Source organism: Hesperophylax consimilis, chromosome 19 (genome assembly GCF_061612785.1).
Source record: "Hesperophylax consimilis isolate HC1 chromosome 19, BYU_Hcon_1.0, whole genome shotgun sequence".
In the NCBI taxonomy this organism is placed as follows: domain Eukaryota; kingdom Metazoa; phylum Arthropoda; class Insecta; order Trichoptera; family Limnephilidae; genus Hesperophylax; species Hesperophylax consimilis.
This window is the reverse complement of record NC_142854.1, coordinates 13,538,770-13,564,852: the sequence shown is the minus strand read 5'-3', so window position 1 is coordinate 13,564,852 and position 26,083 is coordinate 13,538,770. Positions and strand designations below refer to the sequence as shown.

Here is a 26,083-nt window from a genome sequence, read left to right as displayed (position 1 = left end):
ATTGTTGTGAGTTTTGAATGAGTGGGATTTTGTTGTAGAGTTTAGTACCATAATATAGAAAGCTTTTTTACCAAATGTTGTGTTGGTAGTTGCTTGTTGGATATGTTTTTGACCTTGAAATCTAGTATTTTGTAATATATATGTTAGTTGTTATTTCTTGTGTTTTGTATTTATGAATGTAAAGGAGTATTGTTTTAGAATAGAGTTGTTTAAGTGACATGTTGTTAAGTTTGTTGAAGATTTCGTTAGTGCTAGTTCTTACAGGGACTCTCAGAATAATTTTCACTATGGTTTTTTGGGTTTTAATGAGTGATTTTAGGATATTGTCCTTTGCACTTTTCCATCCAATAATACCGCATTCTAAGAGCTATTGGCAAAGAGCCATGTAGATCTTTACTAAGGACATTCTTGATGGATTTTGTTGGGAAGTAAGAGCTTTATAGATGCACGCACAGATGGCAGTGCATAGAGCTTGCGTGGAAGTCCGCAAGATGGAGCCAGTGGCCAGTAGTCACCAGGGCCAGTGGGAAGGATCCCAGAGAAACTTACTGTTTCAGATTCCAATTAGCCAGCTACTAGTTAGGTCGACTATCGAGTCACCATTATAATACGTGGAGTATTAATAAATACCTGATTAATATAAAAGAACCATTTTATTATTAAACTCCTTCCAAGACGAGTTGGAGACCTGTTTGTACGAACACAACAGTTTTGAAGAAATAACTTAGTTTAAAAAAAATTTATTATTGAAATAGTTAATGTGCTCAGTCCATTTTAAATTTTGATCAATTTTTACACCTAGATAAGTTACATGGTTAATGTTTTCCAATTGGGGACAATTATTACAATGCCCATATGAATTCCCTATCCTGATACTTTGGAAACTTTATGTTGTCATTAGTTTTTTGGTATAGTTGTTTGTATATAGTCGGGAAGAACTTTGTAAACAAACAGTGAAAGGTTCATATCCTCAAGTGTCTAGAGAGAAGTAGATGGTTTGATGTGTTTAAGAAGTGTTTGCTAGTCGAGGTGTTATTCTTTATGGTTGTTTTAAATGTGTTTTATTGTTACTCCTATTGTTTTCATTTTATTTTATATTGATAGGCCATATCTTTTGATGTGGCTTTTTATGCAGCGCGTAGAGTCAGAACAGCGCAAATTTGTCTTATGACCATGGCGTTTGTTTGGTTAAAACGATCTTAAACTAAGCTTGAGGCCTGTTTTACCACACCAACGTTGAATGGGCGTGTCTAATTAGTAAGACGGTAAAAGTATAATTTTGATTGGGATCCATGATGACGCATCAAAATGACAATTCAACACACCTACGAAAAGTGATGTAACAAAAACTAGGTTAAATAGTTACATGATAAACCTAGTTTTTGTTTCATCACTTATAACTTTATAGCACTTTTGAATTTGCATTTTGATGAGTTATCCTGTCACCTTTTGATTGCATAGCTATTTTCATAGGTCATAGGTCGTAACTCAGAGAGAGTCGGCACGCTTCCATGACATATCTCCCTCTGTTTCCATTATCTATGGACACAACCAAATCATTTTTCTTTCCTCTCACTTCTTCTATTTGACATTATTTAAATATTGTTGACATTGAATAATTAATAAACATACATTCTTAAAATAATTATATTTAAAGGCATCACATGCAGTCTTGCCCGTAAGGGGCTGTACAATTGGAAAATCACAGGTTCAATGATAGTCATTGCGTAAAAATACATATTAAGAATTAAAATACAATATCATATGTTATGTGAAAAAGTTTAAATAAGAATTTTTAATAAAATAGATACATACTTTTTTCTCAAATACATTTACGAGTTGTCGTTTCTTAACCCTCAACTTACTTAATATCACTTAAATGAAAGTCACAAAATGCAGCTTAGTTGCAATAGAATCTAAGTTCTGGTCAGTAGGATTATTGTGTCCTGTAAACACACAACAGTAAAAAAAACAGCTGAATTAATTATCTACAAAAGTATAATGAGTGAAAAAGATAGAGAGAAAATTCTAAAGAATACCTCATTTACACTCAAACTAGGAAAACATCAATTTGATTAAATTAATGAAATAAAAGTTATTGGTGTAATTAATGTTGCTAATATGTACGATTCTGGGAACCGCTCATATGGTCTCATTGACATTGTTCTGTCTCCCTTACTGTAATGGTGAGAAATATGATCTAAACAGAGTTAGAAAGAGAAAACACCAAGCTTTATAATCAAATCTAAAAGTTAACTACAGAGGAATTAAAATGTACACTTTTATGAAACTAAAAGTTCCGACTGCAATTTGAAAAGAAAATGAGATGATAATAATGTTTATAATACATTTGTAAAATAAAATTTGTGAGTTTAGTAATTTTAGTTCAGTGTTAAAAAGAAAACGTAAGGTGAGCCACTTTTAAAACTTTTAGGTTTGCATTAAAAAAATTGATACTTCAAAGATCGTGTTTATTTCTAATAATAAAATTAGTAAGCATATTTCATCGCCTTTCAAAAACAGTTTTTAGTTTTCGGAAACGTTCGGAAATCCATTCCATTTATGTATTTGAATGTTATTGCAAAGCGGAAATACTCCGACTTTGTGACAGAATATGCCAGAGTCCTGAGGGGTCGAGATTGTCTATCACAAACAAAAATGTTCGGCAGCTTTTCAATTGATATGTCTTTGAAATTAATCATAAACTTGTACGTTAAAATCTATATAAGAAAGGAAAAAGGGACTAGTCTAAGAAAGAAGTTGTAAATGAAGAGAGCAATATCGCCCCTTGGTTACATAATGTACGTTTTATGGCAAAATGAGACAATTCAAAATACATATGACGCAAAGGACATAGTAATATTATGATATAATATTGTAGTTTGTCTGAGAAAAAGTGTCATTTGTACTCATTTCTTTACGAGCTAAATTTGACTCATCTCTTTTTTCTTTTCGCACACAGAAATAGTGGCAGTCATTTAACTTTAGTCAAGCCTTACTCTCACAACAAATTTTTCATTAGGTGCGACATTCGTACTTGGTTGTTGATTATTTGGTCGTCGCAAAGGAACATTGCTATCCAATAATTGATTGTTTTGTTCATTTTGAGGTTTTTGGGATCCCGGTTGGTAAGTTCGCTGTTTTGGTGAAGGAGACATGTTGCCACTATTGTGTATTTCTCTACCATTTGATGGTCCTGCAACACTAGTAGTTGTATCTAATTGATTGTTTTGCTGGTTGTTTTGGTGTTTCTGGAGGTTTGGCTGGTTGATTTGCTGTTTCTGGATATTTGGCTGGTTGATTTGCTGTTTCTGGATATTTGGCTGGTTGATTTGCTGTTTCTGACCATTGGATCCACCCTGTTTTCCTTCACCACTTGACGGTACAGAAGCCTTGCCAGTGTTTTTCAATAATAATTGTTTTAATATGCATTCCGCGTTAGTTTTTACCTGATTATCATTACTTTCGATAACCATTGTTTTCGCCGGCCAATCGACAGCAACATTATTACCTTTTCCCTTTTTCCGTTTTGTAGTATTACACTGACAATTATTGCTGTGGTCGATGTTCGATGGACCAGGGGTGTTAACAATTCTAGTTTCTTCGTTTCTGTTAGCCTTGAAACGGTTTTGCGACTGTTTTGGAGTGTTGGAAGCACCAGAGAATACTTCCAAAGTCTCTACCTTCTTCTTCTTACCTCCCCTTTTCTTTTTGGGTTTGGACTCATAAGGTGTTTCATCTGCCCACGCCCTGGGAACTTCGTGCTTCAATCCATCTTGTATTTGTGAGGAGTAAGTGACAGTTGGCTGGAAAGGCACGATCTTTACTGGTGGGATAATAATATCATCATCCGAGTCATTTCTGTAATAGTTTCTATTGTGATAAACATCTAATTCCTCCTGATAATATTCTTCGTAATCATATGGTTGGTACTCGTATAAGGATCTGTAAAATAAATACAATAAAGTCAAAAACTAATAACTAAATTATTTTATTTTATTTATCATCTTTGACAAATCCTTGGTAGATTGGTAAGCTAAGTGAGACAGTATCAAACCAGATATTCAAATTAGACGACTATTGAATCAAAATATTGCTGATCTTTTCTGATTTTTTTGTTTCACATTTTCTAAAAATGGTTAATATCAACTTCATTGATTCAATTTGAGGTTTACTCGATAAGGTATTCCACTATATATTGAATATTTATCCTATGCTTGTAAGAAAGTCAATAGATGTTGCATATTAAAAATAAAAGTGGACAGATTTAATCAAGACACTATCTAGATTGCAATTAAATTCGGGCAGAATTTTGCCATCATGTATAAAGATAGCAGCCAAAAAATATGCATTAGGAAAATGAAGATAATTTTGGTAGTTCTTAGTCGAAGTATGATACAGTTATAGGGTCGGATTAGCTCTAGTGGTTCAATTCCCAGATGCGACTAAATCTTTTTCCGATTTTTATGTTTCACATTTTTTGTTTGAGAGTTGTTCATATTATTTCCTACAATTAAAAATATTTTACGTGAAACTTGGACACGATAATTGTCAGAAAAAAATATGAAATAGTATTTTAATAAAAACATGATTTTCAAAAAATAGAATGTAAGATACTGAGACCGCGCCGGCTTTACCGGACAATTTTCTTCAGCCGGTACTGATTTGTACGGCAATAAGCGCAACGTTGCACACTTAGACCAGCACCCACCCACCCTGGGAGTCTCGGCAATATACAAAACAGAGGACAAAATGGTAATTAATTTAAAAACAATTGCTTAAAAATATAAAATGTTATTCAAAATGATAAGGTGGCATTATTTTTTTATCCATAAGCTCGTTAAAAAATAAGATAATAAATTATAACAATCTGATAGGTAGTAAAAGAATTAATATTCCGTTCAAAGATAAACAATTAATTTTATCAATGCGAAAACAATTTAGTATGATCTCCATTGATTGATTCTGTTAGAAATAACATACAACATTCATGGTAACATGGTACCTATGGTGAAAAATGCCAAGTAGCAGATGCGTGTCGCCTCGTTGAAATAACCAGCCGGGTGCCGCCCGGCAATACCGGTGCATTTGCTTGAGTTTAACCTCTTGAATTTCAAAGAAGAAAATACTCAAAATACCCCCAACTGTCAGCTGAGAATTTCAATTTTGTTCAAATATTGGAATGCGATCGTTTTCTATTTAACTTTTTATTTTTACTTTTCCGATTTTATGTCCGGGTTAAATCTTCCCCATAGGAAAAACTAAACCCTTCCACACACTTTTCCACAAATGATCATCTAGTCAATCAACATTATGCAAGTGCATTATATAAGCAAAATAAATACAAAACAATACAAGAACAACAAGTCAACTCACCAGAGATCAAATGGGAAAATAATTCACCGACTCCAGATATTTTCATATCAGAGGGTTCGGCTCGGTAGAACTTCTAACAGGGCCTATAAATCCTACTGATCCCTCAACATAAATATTTAAAAAATCTTTCGTTATCCTACATGTATTCAAAATGACTGATTTTTGCATTTTTATATGTAAATTTTTTGATAGATCTAATACGCCTAAATTTTTGATGAGAGCGCTAGGTATAATGCCAGTAGCCAAAATAACGAATGGTAATATTTTTATAGTCTGAGAATGCCAAATTCTTTTTATCTAATTTCCTAATTATATTTATTATTCATATTAATATTTCATGTTTATATCGTAAGACTTTCCCCCCGAATATTTATACGAACCCAGCTCTGCCAGCTTCAGGGCTCCGAGTTGTATGGGCTAGTGTGTATTTTTTCACTCGTGCCAGCCAATACCATCTGGTACCAGATAGCCGGCGATTTTCGTGTAGTGGGGTATGGAACACAACGGAAGCTTTTGAGTGCAAACTGGGTAAGTAGGAAAGGTTTGTTATTTACTACTGTTTGGCTACCCAGCTACGTCCGGCAAGTGTGAAAAAAAAATTAAGCTTGTAAAAGTAAAAAGTTACCGCTGTGGATGAATGTAGTCGGGTGTCAATTTCTTCTTCCTAAAGAATATAATGTAAATTGCCACCCCGGCCGTGATCACTATAAACATTCCGGATTTTGAGAACAGCACCGATGTCACCCACTGAATCGGTGGCGTGTCTGGAAATAAACAATTATTCATTAGGCCCGACAATACACGTGTAGGAGTGACACTGTTAGTCGTGGTTCCGTACGAAGCTGAAGAATTAGCTGACATCAGCGATTCCAATCAGTGAAGAAATGACAACATGTCGAATGATGTACGACCCTTCTGTCAAATCTAATTTATTGTATCCCTAATATATAATGAACTTAGCTTGTTAACACATTGTCGTCGGGACACGGCAAATGACGTTTTTGTCGACTGTCGGTTTTTGACGGAAAACGGCATTATACGGGTTTGTTATCAGCGTGAAATAAAACGCCTTGAAGGGTAATTTGCTACCTGGGTGCTAAGCGACAGTCTTTCGACGTTATTTGAGATGCCTTGTCCAGATTGGCTAGTGTGCCGCTTGTAAAGGCGTCGCCAGAAATCTACAGTTTTTATGCGATCTCAATCTCAAGTTTAGTTTGAGTCATTTCACGTATTGGACTATTTTTCATACCGCTCGCACTGTTTGGTATTTTATTATTTGAATATATTAGCATTGTATAGGACTTTATCCCTACAAAAATGTCTTTACAAGCCAATGATACATGCACTTATGGTCTGTGATGGATTATCAACATATGAAGTGTACTGATTCCTTGAAAGAATAAATACTATCATTCATAAGTGGAATGGGCTCTTCAATTAGTCGAGGCAACCGACTATTTTTTGACAAGAAGCAATTAAACTTATGAGTTATTCAGTGTTCGCCTTCGACCTTAGGTGACACTGTTCAATATTTACGCGATCAGATTTCATACATCCAGAGATTGTAAAATTGCAGGCATGGCAAATATATATTATTATTTATTATATAACTATATGATATAAGTAAACATGTTATCTTTTACATGGAATTTTCAAATATTAAATATTGAGAATGCTATTTACTGAATTAATATCAGGTTTTTATATTCAGCTTTGAAATGTGGTGAAATTATGATGTAATCAAAGCAATTATAATTTATTTTTGATGATCAAATGTCATATGTGATTTCTTTGAAAATTTCAATCGAAAATATTATTTGGTTTAGAAATTGTATCAATTTTAAGAAAGCGATATATTTTTGCGCTAATCGCGAAAAACACCCGCTATAGGCTAGAGTCTATTGTTTGAAGCGCCCGACTACAATGTGTTAATAATTACATATAAAATTCCCAATTACCCACATCCAGTGAAATTGTGGCTTCCCCAATAGAGGTAGGTTATTAGGCTGAAGTGATATAGAAGAGGAAGGCAGGGAAGTACGTTTTCATAGATTCAATGTCTCTCGACTGAACACAAATAAAGCTATTTCAAGTACGTTTCGATTCATTTCGAAAAATGTTCCCTAGAAAATTGAAGTAAAATATGACATCTAAAGTGAAGTGTAAAGCTGGATATTGTGCAACACATACGTTGGTCTCTGACCATCAGTTAGGAGATGATGCCATAATGTTGCACCGATGGCGCCCAAATACAATCGTCTTCATCAAGACAATTCATCAAGGTATTCATCAAGGACTGGAAACCATTCCGCAAACACTTCAAGCTAATATTTTAACTTAGCATCCCGTTAAGTCCCAAAGAGTAGGGTGAAAAAGCACCTCAAAAATAACACGCTCTGTCAACATTCATTAATAAGACTATACACGTGCAATTCCATCAGTTCATTCAAACAGAGCCACACTAAATGCTCTCATACAGATAATAAGCGCATCAGTCGATCAACGGTGAAGTACTGACGAAGCTGGTTTGATGGTCGCGGCACATAGCGACATAGCGACCGTCAGCGTTGCACTTCGTCTCTTCATTTATTCACCTACGTATTACAGTACGCGACCGACTTACTCGTCAGTCTATTTCCAGCCTGAGACATAAGATAATTAGTTTTAAAAGAGATTATTTAAGCAAAACTCTCATGTCAATAACCAATTTAATCCTAGCAAATGATTTCCCAAACATAGGTGTTAGAAGTCAGAGTTAAGGTTGCGAAGTTTTTTTGGGAATAACAGCATTAAAATAATGATATAAGCCTCACCTCTGAACCAATAGGCGAGAGCCAGCAAACTGCCAGCAACACAGCTTTTTTCCACGTTACTTTCCCGTTGGTAAAAATACATTGTCAATCCACCGATGGAGCATATTCCACATCCCGTAACTACCACCACTACAACAAACTGGATTAAAGCAGAAAGCAAAAGTAATCCGCAAATTATTGGGACCTGAACCACTGCTGAGTCTGAAAAAAACACATAAATTAGCTTTCTAATCTGTCAGTTTACAGACAAGATTCATCAAATTCAAAATACAGGGTTTTCCAATAAGAGGTGTTATTTTGAATAGCCCGCTATTTCGGTAGATGTTACTTTTGAAGCTGTCATTTTTTGACATTTGACAAGTAGAAACTACGCCATTAATAAAAATGGAATGATACACGCTTCAACAACGCATTGAAATTATTAAAATTCACTTAAGTGAATCATATGCAAATCATCTTGAGTGATGAGGCCCATTTCCACCTCGGTGGCTTCGTCAACGAGCAAAATTGTCGCATCTGGGGCTCGGAAAACCCAAGAGTTATTGTTGAAAAGCCTCTCTATTCTCTGACTGTTTGGTGCGGTTTATGGTACGGCGGAGTCATTGGACCTTACTTTATCGAAAATGAGGCTGGAGCCACAGTTACGGTGAATGGATTGCGCTATCGAGAGATGATTAATGATTTTTTATGGCCGGAATTGGATGGTATTGATCTGGACAGCGTTTACTTTCAACAAGACGGAGCTACGTGCCACACAAGCAACGAAACCATTGATCTTTTACGATTGAATATCAAAATAACACCTCTTATTGGATAACCCTGTATTAACCCCTACAGCGATTTTGGGAGATATTTCTCCCAGACATACACGAACTCATAAAAGTCATGCTATCTCATGTTTCTTTTAGATATGTTGTATCAATGGTGTAATAATTAATCATTGATTAAAGATATTCAAGGTTAAAATTCTGTTTTCACAGTTTACCACGTAAATAATCCAGTACATTGAAATTGGGATTTATTATGAATAGTTTGTTAATGGTTGGTAAATGATTTTACGAGTTCATCCGAGCTTTTTGTGACCCTCGTTTCATAAGACGTAATCGATGGTTTTTTCCGTAATTTCATGTTGTAATTCCTTTCGATTTTGGATTTTACTATATTCGTTTGTATTAATGATACATAATTAATTATTATAAAGATTGTATAATCTTATTGATTCATCATTTCCGTTAGAAAAGATAGCATTTCGTTGCCCTGAACACAACACCAGATCGAAAGACTTATTTAGAACACCACACTGGAAATCCAAATATGCGCAAAACTCTTTAACATTTCCTTATCTGTGGTGTGTATTTACTACACATTGCTTCTAATAACTTTAATAACTCTATAAATATAATAAATTCTGGGTTCAGATTTTAGGTATTCCTCCGTTGTACATTTATGCACTGAATTAAAAAATAATATTTTACATAGTTTTCAAATTCAATTAAAAATCAGATTTTTGTTAAAAATCGGGAACAAATACACCAATACAATTAACCGTGTGATACTAATACGCGAAGAGTGTGCGAGAAAATGACACGCTATTGATGGCCCGCTTTAATTCGCTATGCGGGAACATGAGACATCCACACGTCTGCATTTGTCTTTTGATTTAGACCATCGATACCTACGACCGCACAGCTGTGTTTGTGCCAGCAGTTAGCCAGTCGGCAGCGAACATTATTTTATACTATTTAGTGATCTGCAAACAGTATGAGTAATAAATAATGATTGGCCTGACCTCTGAAGATAAAGACGAGAAAGCTTCCGGCAACGTAGAGTTTTTCCCTGTTATTATTTCTATACAGAAAATACAATATCAATCCAGTTACTACACTTAACTCGAATCCTGTTAAAGGAAGGAATGAGTCGATATATCTTATGGGGCCCTGCATCATCGATGTGTCTGAAAATTAACATAAAAAAATCAAATATCCACAAACTACACAAAACAAAAAAGGTATTTTTTTAACATTAACTCCACACAGGAGGACTATGGACATGGCTTTGAACACTGAAAGAGACCCGTGGTGTAGGAGGGAGGAAGCACAGAGGCCAGCAAATCGTTCCACACCCGAGCTGTTGAACTCGAGAACAAGTCGTAGAAATTACATGTTCTCATGTGACAAATGTCAATCGTTTACAAATGCACCGGTGCCAAAGGAATTAATGACCCTCGTTCATTACAGCGTCCATCGAAATACCAGTATAACAGGGATAGCATTCTCACTTTCAGGATAGACGATAGAAATTAACTAAAAAGTTGAAATTCTGTAATTTCTATTGTAATATTTACAATTGTTTAAAAAACGTTTTGACTGATCAACTAGGAAGATTTTCGAGTTTTAGGATAGTCATTTCAGAGAGGTTTTTATAACTGTTTCATTATGCACAATTCTCTGTATGGTAGGGTCATCTTTGGGGTTACTGTGTGGAGGAGGAAGCACAGAGGCCGGCATATCATCCACAGTAAAACTGCTGAGCACAAACGAGTTGTAAAATTGACCCGTTTTCAAGTGGCAAATGTTAACAGTATACAAATTCTGGGCATGCATTCGGCGTGTCTTCCAGCTGTGCACCGCTGCAGAAGAGATCAATGACCCTATTTCTCCGGAGCACCTTTTATTAAAATACCGGCAGAACAAGGACAGCATTCTCACGTGACATGTTCTAAAGACTGCAATTCATTCATTGAACATTTTGAATACAAATTCCAAATTGCAATAAATATATATATAATAAAAATGTAAATGTTCTTTTGTTCAAAACCTTAAATCTCCAAAAGTTCTTCCCCGATTGCTTTGAAATTTTGACACAACGATGCATTTGAATATGCGTGTGTTTTTATATACCTATATTATACAGTTGTCATCTGTGACAGGTCAAAATATGCATTTTTTTAAAAACAGCACCATCTGTTGGACAAACATGGAGGTAAAAGCAACACACGCTATCATTTTTGTATCTGCACAGACAGACTGTGCCACAGCAATGCGTAGCAGGGCACTGCTTGTATATAATACATATTATAAAACGTACTTCTCATTAGAAAGGCGAGTATGCAGCCTCCCACAAAAGTTTTTTCAGATCTGTTTCGCCTTTTGACAAAGTACAAAGTTAGTCCTGTCGCTATACACATTGCAGATCCCACATCCAGCAAAGAATGCGTAGTCAACAATTGGTTGATATGTCGAATAGAGTCCTGGACCAACGGGGAGTCTGAAAATGATAAAAACAAAATCAAAATAAATCTCAGCAATAATTGTTTCGCCAACCTAACCTTAGCCACAATATATTCCTTGCTTCCATGCCGTATTTCTCTTGGTTTTTATCATCGTGGTACAACTTAGATTTGAAAGTGTTAAGGCAACTTGTGTGGTATTTGGAGAAGTGAACTTCTTTTCATTAACTGCACATAGGAAGCCACGAGGAAATAATTTCATTCATGTCATCTTTAAGAATGCGCTGGGTATCGGTGAATCCAGTTCTTGAAGAGACTTGTGTTGTACGAGGGAGGAACACAGAGGACGGCAAATGATTCCACAGCCAATCTGTTGAACACGATGACGAGTCGTAGGCGCGACCCGTTCTCATGTGATGAATGTGAACCGTGTACAAATGTAGAGCGTGTATTTGATGTGTTTCCCGGCTGTACTGGTGCCGAAGGGATCAATGATGCTAGTTCCTCGGAGCATCTTCCATTAAAATACAGGTAGAATAAGGACAGCATTCTCACCTGACGTCTGTCCTCCAAAGATTGCAATCTGTTAAAATGGGGAATATATCAAACTTATTCATCAAAATGAAAATTCAACACACCTTTAAAAAGTGATACAGAATCATTAAAAGTGATAAAACAGAAACTACGTTTAATAGTTACCTATCTATCGTATTTAACCTAGTTTGAGTTTCATCACTTTTCATTACTTTATATCACATTTTGAAGGTGTGTTGAATTGTCATTTTGATGACATACCCGGTCAACCAAACGGGCAGCCCGTTTCTGTCAAGGGTTTATTTGGTCAAGTTATATCTCATAAAGACTCACCTTTCATTGCGTAGGCAACCAGGCTCCCGGACACGATACATTTCTCAGTTCTGTTTTTCCGATACACAAAGTACAGTGAAAGGCCGGCAGTGACGCAAAGCCCAGTCTTTGTAGAAATCATCCACTCCGCCCACTTTAAGGGATACTCCATGTTATCTGAAATAAAATTCCTTCATTTAGCAACTCTGAATTCGAAACTGGTGCTCGACTGAACTCGACGGCTGTATCGACATGCTCACAATCGCATTGAGTGCTCTTTTTAAACTAACCTAACCATTAGCAGTCTCGTTTCTGAATGGTGGTATCTCGCCAAGGCGACACTGAGTGTATCTGGAACGGGTTGCAAATACAACACGACATATTATTTTATTTAAATTCTTTAAGCAGAAAATATGTCATCATAAATTTGTAGAATTTCCACAGTCAGTGGTGACTTTACTACTCAACTGAAGCAGCATGACCAAATACCAAAAACTATTTATCGAAGTTAAGTCTGAATATTATACAGGGTGTTCCGAAAGTCAACGTTTTCTATTGGAGGGCTGACAGGCCAACTAATGATGGGTCAGAATATCTAATTATCACTTTAGTAAAAATGGTTAATTTTCGAAATATTGGCACTTTTATGAATTTACTAAAGTAATATTTCGATATTCCAGTTCATTATGTGTTGGTCTATCAGTCCTCCATAGGATAACTTGTCTTTGGGACAGCCTGTATGTATAGGTACTGATTTATAACAAAAATTTTAAACATCGGCCTCACACTTCAAGAACTCAAGGATCGAATTTGGGAGGGAATCGCCACTATACCCGTCGAGATTTGCCAAAGTGCTGCCGAAAACTTCAGAAATCGCCTTCATCAATGTATCAATGTATGAATGCAATTTATCAATGTTCAGGGGAGTTTTCAATGATATATTATGGGTAATTATTTCGGAATCGCTGGCCACGGATAATACGAAATATTTTAAAATAAAACCTTCTGATTTATCTTAATTACTATAAAAGGAAATTGACGGCATTTGGGAAATTTTTAATTTTAGCATTTTAATTTTTAATTACGTAAAATGAAAATTCGCTTTCGTTGTATGGGATGACAGCCAGAATAATTTCTCTTGATGACATTTTCTTTTGTTGGTATTCCTGATATGAGTGGCTAAAATTTTAATCGTTTACTCTATGCAAATACTAGGTAGGTACTATTTTGGCCGAACTCGAAAAATATATGGCAGCGTGGAGTCGCCAGTATGATAGCGATGTGTGGAGTGTAATTTACGATGGCTGCCGGTATCGTAAATCTGTGTTCAAGGAATTCGGATGATCGAAAGATAAAGGTCTGCGATCTTTGTTGAATTTATTTGCGAAAATGAATTTACAAGTTATGCGAACGCAGAGACGGTGGTAGTGGAGAGTGGTGGTCTGGTCGAAAGTTGAAACTAGAATGACGGAGAGCCGTCTTCCCGTCCGCGCCTAGCACCTCCGGGGCTTCAGGCGGCGGAGTAATTATTTTAGTGTTATCATATGTGGGATGAGTTAAAGTAGTCCCACAAATAAAATAAAAGTATTTAGGTATATTTTATAAATAAAGAAATATTTAAAACAGATAGGGTTATTATAGGTTATTGTGGGTTAGGTTAGGTTATTGTAGGTTATGTTTGGTTATTGTAGGTTAGGTTAGGATATGTAAGGTTGGGTTATGAAACCCAACCTAACCTAAGGTTGGGTTATTATAGGTTAGGTTAGGTTGGGTTATTATAGGTTAGGATTGTTATTAGGTTGGGTTAGGTGGCCGGATAAATCATCACAATGAAAATTCATCACATCTTTAAAAAGTTATATAAAGTCATAGAAAGTGATAAAACAAAAACTTTATTAACTGGGTTAAGTAGGTTAGGATAAAAAAAAAATTTCATCGTTTCTAATGACTTTATGTCACTTTTTAAAAGTGTGTTGAATTTTCACTGTGTTGAGTTATCTTGGAACCGTTGGGTTATTATAGGTTAGGTTTGGTTGGGTTATTATATGTTAGGTTTGGTTGGGTTATTAAAGGTTAGGTTAGGTAAGGTTGGGTTATTATAGGTTTGGTTTTAAAAATTTCCCAAATGCAGTCAGTTTCCTTTTATAGTAATTAAGGTAAATCAGAAGGTTTTGTTTAAAAATATTTCGTATTATCCGTGGCAATCCGTGTAATTATGTGTATTAATGGACACTTATGAAGATCAATCAAACCACCGATAAAACTAAAAACACAACCACAAAAAATCATTTCACAACCTCATATCATACAAATATAAAATACGAAACTACACAACACAAAACTGCATGGCAACCTTACCCGTTTATTCGCAAAGTACGGCATGCAACAGAAAGCGATGGTTAGTTATTACATTGTACAAAATTTGCCACAAAGTAAATTGGACGTCAGATCTCGTTGGAACAAACATGTGAGTGTTTGTAGAGTACAGCTTTTAAATCACTTTTCAAGAAGGATTTATTAATTCTGAGAGTAAAAATATGGAACGATGAACATATTTTTGGAAAATTCAAAATATTTTTTAATCAACTTCCAAAGATCAAACCTATAAAATATTGCATTAGTTGCCTCACAAGGTCACTGCATGAATGTAAATGACTCGCATCTGCATCACTGAGAATTGATAACGGAAAGATATGAACCATTGTTTGATTGACAATAAAGATAAGTAGGAATTCGTTCTCACCACAAATATAACTGCTTATCGTCGGAAGCCAACCGGGGGTTTTCTTCACAGGCACAAAATATCCATGAATTTTATCCACAAAGTTGAAAAAGTCAGGAAACAGGCCGGGGTCTTTCTTCACGGGCATAAAGAAGCCGTGAATATCGTCCACGAAGTTCATAAACTTGTATCTACACTCGGTGGCCAGAGTAACAATCAGTTTGACAAGCTCGAAATCAACCAAGTACATTATTTTCGTATGTAGCAAATTTTCATCTACCTACGTGCATATTTTGACAATAATTTTATAAAAATTCTTAAGGTAGATTCACATATTTAGTATCTACAGCACTTATTGTTGAAAATTAATGAAAGTCATAATAAATGCCCTGTGCAGTCGGAACGTAAAAAACATTGCAAGTTTTGACATTTGACAGCTAACAGGGTTCCCCAGCGATGTTGCCATTTGCCGTTGCTGTAATTAGGTACTTTATCTTAAAAGTACCGGAAAATAAAATAATAAGGGAGGCTATTCACGTGAAACTCTTGCGTTGCTTTATTTTGCAGCTGCTTGTGCAAAAATTATATATTCTGAGAACGTGTTTAATTATTTATTCACATTCACAAAATATTTTTACTTCATCCGTTGAAATATTGCTCTGACCTTGGTTCTAATGGCCGTTTTACACTACAATTTTTTTCATCCAGTTTATCTAATTGGGATGAAAAAAGGTACGTGATCTATTTTGGTAGTTGGTGCCGTGAAAGACGTTTGTTGGTATTACTGATTTTCGTATTTTTTAAGATAGCGGACATTGATTGACGGCTGCTACCATCACTGTTTTACGTAACTATATTACGTGAAAATGTTGCATGTTAATTCATATTTTATATTTAAAATATTTGTAAAAAGACAACAATATCTACTTATTACTGATCGTGAATATGTATTACTGTTAGGTATTGTGAATTTCGCACCTATGTTTGATGATTGACGTTTTATTTCTGCCATCTCCTAATCATCTACATGAAAATGTTGCATTTTATATTTAAAATATTAATAAAAAGTTTCAGTATACAATATGTATTTATTACTGATTGTGAATATGTATTACTGTTCGATGTTGTAAATTTCGCGTGTATGTTTGATGATTTGACATTTTGTTTTGAGGAAATAATACACAATAACTTTACATGCGTAAAGTTAACTCATAGAATAAATAATATCTTTTTGTTTTAACATGATATTCTAACATACTTTTTAATTAATTAATAGAAACAGGGTGAGCGGTTTATTTGTGGAGACAGGGTTGTGAGACTGAGACTGAGCTTTGGCTTCTGCGCTGCTGTGTTTTGGTAGTTCCACCTCACAAATTATACGAGTATCATACCATTGAGATACGATGATCATGTGGGCATTTTTCCCAAGGCATAAATACATATAAAATCACTATTACAAAGGTTCAAAGACGAACGAGTAGATAAAACCATCAATGTCAAGGCACGTGACAAAACTCGTAAATGACGGTGACAGATAATTTCATGATTGTGATCTATGGTTATGTTCAAGGTGTTGCCGTTTTGACTAGTGCCGCCTCAAAATATTATTTCTTCTCTAACGGCAAGTATCTATATGAAATCGTAAGTATGAAAATAATGATCGTGTAAAGCGAAAAGAAAATGTGTTATATGGTGATCGGTATGCAAATATATGGTATGAAGCAGTCATAAGGGGGCTTTGAAATCGCATACATTAAAATTCTTACTACTTACTAAAAGAAAACTGTAATATCTAGTGAAATAATTTATTTTTAACTACTACTATAAAAAAATATTCTGATATTATGTAACCTTATTGATTGGTCACCTGATTATCCCACAATAATGTTCATATATCATGTAAAAGTAAAATAAATATCGAGGGGTAATTACTATACTAGGTAACTGCGAAATCTGCTTCTTCGAGTTATACACAACCGTGCCTATATTTCCTCGCCTATAAATGCCACAAACAGAAAAAAGATGAGCTAGGAAATAAATTTATGGTTTTGTGTCTAACAAGAAAAATCCTATTTCAGAGTTGCCTAGTTGTCGTAATTACCCCCCCCCCCCCACGAAAGGATGTCACTTTTTTAACCATACTTTATGTAATTTTAGTTCCTTTTTACTCCTATACCACCGATTTATCAGTGCTGTATTATGTTTTGCTCTAAAATTCCGACCACTGATTTGTCAGCGCAAAGATATAAGTATAATATTATTGCATAAAAGCTTTTTTTTTAAATTCGTAAGAAACTTCTTAGCGTAGTTGTAATTTAGTTTAAATTTGAGAACGTTAAATTTTTACCCCATTTAAGAACCTTACGTTTTCAAAGACAATCTGTTTCAAAATATTATATTGTGTTCCCTTAAAATCCTTGAAAATAAAATGGTTAAATAATTTTGTGGACTAAATCGGGAATGGAAACCGAAACTAATATTAAAATAGAAAATAAAACATTTTTTAACTCATTTCCACTTGTTTAATTATTATTTATTATATTATTATTTATTCTTATTTACACTTATTTTCTATTTTAATACTATATAATTCCACCACGTATAACAGTATAATAAATAAACTCATGAAACTAATATTAAATTTATTGCAATTTAACACATTGATTTGCAGTCGGTGGTATTCATAATGTAGATATGTACATAATTAAGATGACGGTTTAAATATAATAAAAAAAATAAGTTTGTCCTTTGGCTCCCTGTGAAGTTAAGTGTGTCAAGCTGTACATGCATATTTATTGTAACATTGTTAAAAGGCCCTGGACGGAGCAATTCGAGAACAATTAGAAGCCCGGGTGAGGGGGGAGATGCCTTTACCTACTGACATGTCAAAAAATCATAAGCCAGATGAAATAAAATTAAAATAGTTCATTTCATATCACTTCGCACACACGTCACTTCAGAAGTTTAAGATACAAGATGGCTATTTCAATTTCATTCTTATATTTGGCTTCAATGTCATTCATACAAAAACGAACTAATGCTCTGTCCGGCTTTTCAAATTCATTATATTTTTCTAGTTATTTTTAGGCACTGTGTGTGTGATAATTTTTATAATCCCAATCTTCATCTATGGTCTTAAAATTTTATTTTTAATTCCATAGATTTTTTTGGGTGGAGACAGGAGGCGAATGTGCATGTTTGTAAATTTAGCGAATTTTTTCGAATGCAGTTGAACTTGGTAAGACTTGAATCTTGTTACCCGCAATTAAATTCTAGTATTTTACTTTGTTTCTGATACGTGAGTATGATAATCAATCGATTTTTAATTTAATATAGAATATCTGGATTGTATTTGCCGCTCGTAATAGCAAATGGAGACACTACGTGATTACTTTCGGTATTTTTAAAAATACGTCATTCATTTAAAAAAAAAATTTCAACCAAAATATCGAAATTGTTCAATCCTGAGATATTCAGACATGAAACAACCTGATCTCCCACGTTTGTGTTTTGGCTTGACCTTTGCTTTTTCATCCTCCATCCCGTCCGATGACTTTTAGATAGTCTCGTAATGTCATAATATTATGATTCTGTTTTCATTTTTTCGAAAGATGAAACCAATTAAGATTTGCGATACCAAATGGTATTATTCTCCTTTGCTGAATTCTTGCAATGTAATAAGACTACATGTCACTTTTTTAATCATTGTCTGTTGTTGGTATTCTGATTATCGGCGGTTATTAACTTATTGCCATGTGAAAATCCTTGAATTTTATGCATCGTTTTGCAAAGATTTTTTTTATCGTTTCCTTGAAGATCATGCGATTTCTCCGCAGTAGTAGGCAGAGAGGATGAAACTCCACTCAATTCTATAATTATTACAATCTCCATTGTTTTAACCTTCCAGCGGGCGCGCTGTCGTAAAATTTACGACAGAGGCACCATATCGCTTCACCCACTCTTACCACTTAGTCGTAAGCATCGAGCTTCGAGCTATGCTAGAGTCAAATCAAATGTCAAACATTTACCGCAAGATATAAGTGTTTTTCTCAAAGTTAATGACGGTCGGGCAGTTGAACCGATAACAGAAGAAGATAACAGAAGCTTTCCAAAATGCGGTGTTTGTCGGTTATGTGCACTGGATAAGAAAAGATCCTCAGCATCAATGAAGTGTTGCCATTGCCAGTCCTTTACATGCAAGAACCATTCTTCAGTTGAGGCGGTTTGTAACAATTGTAAGGATGAGAATATTGATTCTGACTAAATAAGTCGATAAAATATTTTGTTTTGAAATACTAACACGTTTAGAGTGTTTTTTTTAAGTACTTTTATCATTTTTCATAACCTTAAAGAAATTCCCTAACATTTGTATAAAGAAAACACCACTTACATGGAGAAAACTCGATGACGTAAAATTTACAATGCTCAAGGGAAATTTCTCAACGCGCTCGCTGGAAGGTTAAATATAGGTACATGGGTACTTACAATTCGGGGTAAAACCCGGTAAGAAACAACTATTTACATGTACAAAATATGTTCTTAGTTTGGGTTAATTAAGTAATTAATGCAAATTTGATTGAAACGAAACTTTTAAATAGAAAGAAACAAATTTGATTGAAACGAAACTTTCGCAAACCAAACCATACTAAAAAATCCAAAATGGCGGCAAAGGAACCGAAATAAGGGAAATATTGAACTTTGAATTTTAATGCATCTTTTACCATCTCTCCCGAAGTAATATTTACTATCTTTCCAAGACGTATTTAATTGATTGCAATATTTAGAGCACAGGCGACAGGTAAGCATGCTGTCCTTTCTCTGAAAATTTCATAGTTTGTTCTTATTAGTGTCAGGAGTGTTTAGATAGTGGTTTGAATAGTAGAATATGTCGGGGACGCACGAGGAAGACTTCTCTGCACTGGAATGAGATATGGAGTCGAATAAAATTCAGTAGTTAGGAAGACGTAGCACAATCCATTGAAACCAAAACTTGTAAACAGAAAGCTTTTCAATTCTTTAGAATAATATTATCTCCACCTTCAAAATAGAGCCAGTTTTCAGACACACTAGCATTCACAAGATGAAAAGTTTACTCCAAACTATTCATAACCCCGAGCATCACGTCAGCTAGTGATTAATAAAATGTAGTTACAGTTATTAGCACCATATCAAATATGAAATAAAAATAAAAAAATTATTGCAGATTGGAGTGGAAAGATGTTTGCCACTTCAGGCTATGCTGTAGCCAGCTCATCTAGTTTCCAGTTTGACCTGGTCCTATCTGAAGAGGTGTGCGTCTTATGCAATGACCCATTCGTTCTGAACAAACACACGCCCGCCACACTCCCCTATCTCAACGCAGACCCCCGAGAGCTGCATCTCTTCCGCAACACCAAGTGCGGCCACCGATTCCACATCAAATGCATGAACCGCCACTTCCCCATCACCAAGCGCTGCCCCGTCTGCCACACCTCGGTGAAATGGATAGATATAGCTAACAAGTGCGTGCATTGCTTGGACCCTCTGGATGCGAACGAAGGTGTTTTCCAAGCTAGCTGCTGCCATAAGTTCCATTATGAGTGCATTACACAGTTGCTGCAAATCAAAGAGCGCTGTCCCATCTGCCGCCGGAAAATCACCTCATTTAAAACAACTTGTAATTCTGATGCGGTTACGATGCCTCAAACACAGTACTTTGACTCGCACTCGGGTAACGCTTACGAAATAGACCAAGAACGATTGAACTTGAGCGATGACGACGATTACTCTGTTGACCACAACGAGTTTGCCGACGAATTCAATAGTGACTACAATTATGACAGTTGCGATGATGAAAACTACGAAGAAGTCAATGCTGAAACTGTCTGCACATTCTGTGACAAGCATTTTTCTGACAGCAATGAAAAGACAAAACGGATAAAATGCGGTCATAAGCTGCACGTTCTCTGCATGGACCGCAATTTGCCTACCTATAAAAAGTGTCCAGTTTGTCGCACGCCAGTAAAATGGAAAGCCATAAGTAACAAATGCGTGGTCTGCTTAGATCCCCTGTCGAATGCCGAAGAAACCAAGCAGTTGCCGTGCGATCATCAGTGCCATTCCTCGTGCTTGAATCAGTGGATGCTGAGCAAGAAGAAGTGCCCCATCTGCAGGCGTAAGATCAACTTGACGAAAGAGTGCGTGATCTGCCTGGAGGATATTCGTTCCACCGACGTTCTGATGAAGTTGGCTTGCCTGCACGAGTTTCACGACACATGCGTTACTTCGTGGCTTCTTCGCGAGGAAACTTGCCCACTATGCAGGAAAATTGTACCACAAAACTGAATGAATTAAACTTGACTATTACATCAATGGTCATATTACTCCGTGTCGGGGAGTCTCATCTCAACCCCCAGGGACCGAAGACATGCGTTTGGAATGTTGAAGAATCGTGCCTTCGCACGTCACGAAGCACTGCAATTGCAGTGTCGACCTAAAGACAAAAAGAAAGATTTCACTTTGTCAAATATGGTATTGTCTACATGTTGGCTTTATCAAAAATATATTTTTATTTATTGAATATTTTTGTCAGACCCTACGGATTAATCCATAGTTTTTCCGAAACGTTATCTTCTTAATTATACCACTTTATGGAACTGTTTAACCCTCTCTTAGTTTTATAATAATTAATCTTAGATCGGAGAACAAAATATTAAAGGCCTTACTAATAAACAAGTTTTAAATTTTTACAATTAATGTATTTTAAATGGTTGTTTTTCAGTTATGTAGAATTTAAAACACGTTTATTAGTAAGGCTACAGCCCGTTTAGATGATGCCGTGTAGAGGGTGTTTTAAAAGAAGGGAACCCGGGTCTTAAAGACAAGACCCAGGTTCTTCAAGGAGGGAGACAACACAAAAGCCGGCAGTGCTTGGGTGTCAGACTGCATACAAAGGGATCAATGTTACTAGTTCTCTGGAAAATCTTCTGTTGGGATGCTGGTAGAATGTTTTATCTGGCATCTTGGCGTAGTTTGATCTTTATCAAGCAAATATTGTGATCGCAATACGAAATAAATGGACTCGTCATGTAATGTATTTGTTCCAGACATATGACATTTAAGACTGTTAATATTACAGAATTCAATATATTTTTTATAATGATGACAAGCAAGAAGCGTATCTTTATCACGGGAAGTGGAAAATACCATAATAAATAAGTGGTTATTTAGTTTTATCTCAAAGTGTGGCCAAATTTTGCTTGTGCGGAGACAGATTGTGACTAATTTAAGCCAAAGGCTGTGACAACATATTTTATTATGCTGTAAATGTTTAGCAATTCTGGGCCCAAATAATATATTATGTTCTTTTAATCTCTATGAGACTTGTTGAATTTTGTAAATATCTCGAAGCTAAATTTAATATTGAAAATTTGATTTGAAATAATAGACAAGATTCCAAAAAACAAAATTTTTTCATTGAAATTTTCATGGAGAGGTAACGAAATGCGTTATAAAACGTAACTCAATACATACACTGCACACTGCAGTGTACCTCAAGGTAGTCATAATTTGTCTGGACTGCAAATGCAGCCAGCTGTACAATAGGGGTTAATTACATAATATCAAAAAAGGATTCTTTGAGTACAAAATGTCCCAATTCTCAATATCGATATGTATTAATAATATACTGTGTCTTCTTTTATATGGCACAAAGTGAATTATTTTTAAAGCATGATATTTTTCTAGCATTACCTACCATGTGTTACTGCAAGAAGTTTCAGTTACTCGAAATAAAACATTACCATATTGTATATAAACGAAATTATTTTTTGTGTGATATGAAATATGATGGCATCGAATTAATATGAAATATGATGGCATCGAATTAAAGAATTTACAAAAGACATACAAAATTGAAAATTTAAAATGCCGCTTTGATGAAATGCATCAATAAAAAAATTACCAGTAAAATTTTGTGTAGGTTATCCACTTGGAAGCTTTTGAAAATATTGTTCAGAAAATGAGTTAATAATTAATTAAATGAAAATCATTTTTATACTAAAGATAACCGGTTTCGGAACAACCGTTCCTTACTCAGGGCAAATATATACTAACATAACATTACTAAATTATGGGTGAACATTTATTATTAAGTGTTGAGGTGGGGGTGAAGGCATAGATAAGGATTAGTGCAGAGTGGGGGGATGAGATAGAACGGACAGTTAATGGGAAGATAATATCTAAAGGTACATATACATTTGCGAACCGAAATGCAAACCGTACCACGAATTACTGGAAAGGAACGAATTAACTGCAAATGGCATTATTACCCACTCATCCACCCATTACTTTGTAATGTTATGTTAGTTCATATATATTTTGTCCTGAGAAAGGAACGGCTGTTCGAAAACCAGTCTGCTTTAAAATAAAAAAAATATAGTGGCTCGAACACAATAATTTGTTTAATTTATTTTTAATGGATAACCACAAGGATAATAAATTATGAATTATTTCTAGTTCAAATGTTTTACTTGTTAGTAACAAGAAAGATTTAAGTTTTTATTGAAGTTATAATTATTATTATTTTGCATGTTACTTCTTATTCTTATGTTTTAATGTACAGTTCTGGCAATAAATGTAGACATTTACTATCTATGGCATCACTGACTTACCCACCAATGAAGTTTGTTCATATGTACTTGCAAAAAAATGATGCCATTTTTAAGTGCGCCTCTCTTTCATACGGTTCTTATTTTGATTCTGTCATTTTTAAGTGCATCTCTCTTTCACACGGTTCTTATTTTGATTCTGTCATTTTTAAGTGCATCTCTCTTTCACACGGTTCTTATTTTGATTAGTATCTAATAACTGACTTCTTTGATATAATACAATTTCTGAAATAGTAAAAAACACCACCATGCAATTTTTATCTCATTGTTTGAATGTTACCTTAGAATATAATGCAGACCTCCCTTTTTGGAAAGTACCACTAATTTCTGAACACCATGTATAAATACATAATGTGATAATTATGCACCTGGACAATGGTGCTTTTAAAGAGTTACATCTTCTTCCTTTGAACCTTCTTGGTGTTGTCATATAAAGCTTTATTAATCAACACAGCCCTCTTTTAGCCTACATTTTTTGTCGGACTGTAAGATATTTTGTCAATTGTTTTACTTAAGAAAGACGTAAGTCTGAAAATAATAAACTGATTTTAAAAATATGATCCTTTTTTTAATGAATACCAAACAAGTTCCTGCCAGGAGTCGATGGGGAAGGCTTTGACGTGAAATAGGCCTCAGATCCTGTCTATCCCTCTGCACAAGAATTCTAACTGCTCCCCACTCTCCGTAGTTAGTGAGTCTATGGTATCCCCGATTGGGGTATGTTTTGAGATGGAAGAGAAGGAGATAGAGAAGAGGAAGGTTGGGAAGTACCTGGCTATTCAGAACTGGTCACAAATACAGCTAAAGCCATTCAGAGCAATTTTTGGTTCTGAATGGTGGTCTAAGTTCTAATGTAAGCACAAGAAAAGTTAATTTGTTATATATAATAGGATTATGTAGTCATCGAACCACGGACGTGTATAGTCATGCTCTGTGTTTGACGAATTATCTGCTTCCTGTTTATTATAAAAATGGAGAAAGACGAAAATCGTCCTCTTGATCCCGATACCATATTTAATATTGCAAATGGCTATGAATCTGATGCTAGTCATGTTTCTACAACTCTCCCTTCGATAAAACCATTGTTCTGTCTTGATGTACCACCCAAAATTAAATCTCTTTCTCAATCCAATGAAACCTCAAACTCTCGGGGAAGTCGTAGGGATACCGTAATACCAGAAATTAAAATTACTGAATTAACTTATTCCCTGTCCTCTTCGGCTACATTCATTGTACAAAGAACTGAACAAGGGAAAATGATTCATCCTCTGGATTTTGGGAAACTCATTTTTAGTTGTAACTCGGTAACCATGGCATAGTTAATGGATCAATTAAACGGGAAGGCCGTTATAAATTATCCATAAAATTTAAATCTGCAAATGAATTTGACAAAAATTTGGTGCACTTTCACACCATAAAATTAAATATTTTATTCCGACATGCAACCTCACAAGAATAGGCCGAGTGAGAGGTATTTCAACCGATCTCTAAGAATCAGAAACTGTTGATGTTCAACCCTTTCTCTGCCGAAAGGTATTTGGTGTGGATGTACCGGCAGGCCGCGAAATTATTTTTAAATGAATACATCAAAAATCAACTCATCAATTACCTAGAATGAAACAAACTATTATCACAGAAACAATTTGGGTTCAGAAAAAATCTAGGAACAACGAATGCCATAGCTTTAGTAATTGAATACAGTCGAACTTGGTTATAACGATCACGGCAATAGCGAGTTCACGGCTATAATGAGCAATACAACGATGAATTGATGTTTTGAAAGAAAAATTAATAAAAATAAATCCCCATAAAATTAGTTCAGTTTATTATCAATTTGCTAACAGACAGATCTATTATTATCCACTCTTCTTCAAAAATATCGAATCGCAAACTATGGAAAGGGCTACCACAGGGGTCTGTAATCAGTCCATTATTATTTAATATTTATATGATTTAGACATTGTAATCCCTTTATCTATCAAGCGACTTTATTTTGCAGACAATTTTCTTATATATTTTCATATATCACAGAAATTTATCTCATGCTGCAAAGGAATTAAATTTGGCCTTGCATAATATTAGAGTTTGTTGACAAATGGAATGAATTTAACTACCTCCAAAACCAAGGTAGTGGCTTTTACATGCAAAAGAAAACTGCCCCACTTAGCCGTCTCTTTTGATAATGTCCCTCTACATATCGTTAAGCAAATAAAATTTCTTGGCCTACTTTTGGACCATAAGCTTTCCTGGCTCCCGCATATTCAGAACATTTCTGTTAAGTGTGAAAGGGGGCTTAATATGATGCGAGCTGTTTCCAGAGTATGGTGGGGATCCCATCCTACTACTCTTAAACTAATGTATAATTCCCTCGTTTAAAGTCCTTGAAAAACTTGAAACAATGCAATAAAAAGCGCTCAAAATGATTACTGGGGCAATGAAATCTTCTCCA

General features: G+C 35.0%; 2 protein-coding genes across 3 annotated transcripts; one reads left to right on the top strand and one right to left on the bottom strand.

The window, feature by feature from the left end:
* Positions 1-194: 194 nt before the first annotated feature.
* LOC149414847 (uncharacterized) lies at positions 195-15,408 on the bottom strand. 2 transcript variants are annotated; one of them, XM_089643566.1, is made up of 8 exons: positions 15,008-15,408; positions 12,286-12,441; positions 11,277-11,456; positions 9,979-10,143; positions 8,190-8,390; positions 6,002-6,140; positions 3,038-3,945; positions 195-1,946 (listed from the first exon to the last, which is right to left on the bottom strand). In XM_089643566.1, the coding sequence occupies exons 1-8, from the start codon at positions 15,234-15,236 to the stop codon at positions 1,876-1,878; spliced, it is 2,049 nt and encodes a 682-aa protein (XP_089499692.1). In that variant the 5' UTR covers positions 15,237-15,408; the 3' UTR covers positions 195-1,875. The 2 variants fall into 2 exon arrangements, with proteins under 2 accessions (XP_089499692.1, XP_089499693.1); XM_089643567.1 differs by lacking the exon at positions 15,008-15,408 and adding an exon at positions 14,623-14,752.
* Positions 15,409-18,147: 2,739 nt separating this feature from the next.
* Positions 18,148-24,173, top strand: LOC149414846 (uncharacterized). The gene is made up of 2 exons (XM_089643575.1): positions 18,148-18,224; positions 20,190-24,173. The coding sequence occupies exon 2, from the start codon at positions 20,204-20,206 to the stop codon at positions 21,308-21,310; it is 1,107 nt and encodes a 368-aa protein (XP_089499701.1). The 5' UTR covers positions 18,148-18,224; positions 20,190-20,203; the 3' UTR covers positions 21,311-24,173.
* Positions 24,174-26,083: the final 1,910 nt, after the last annotated feature.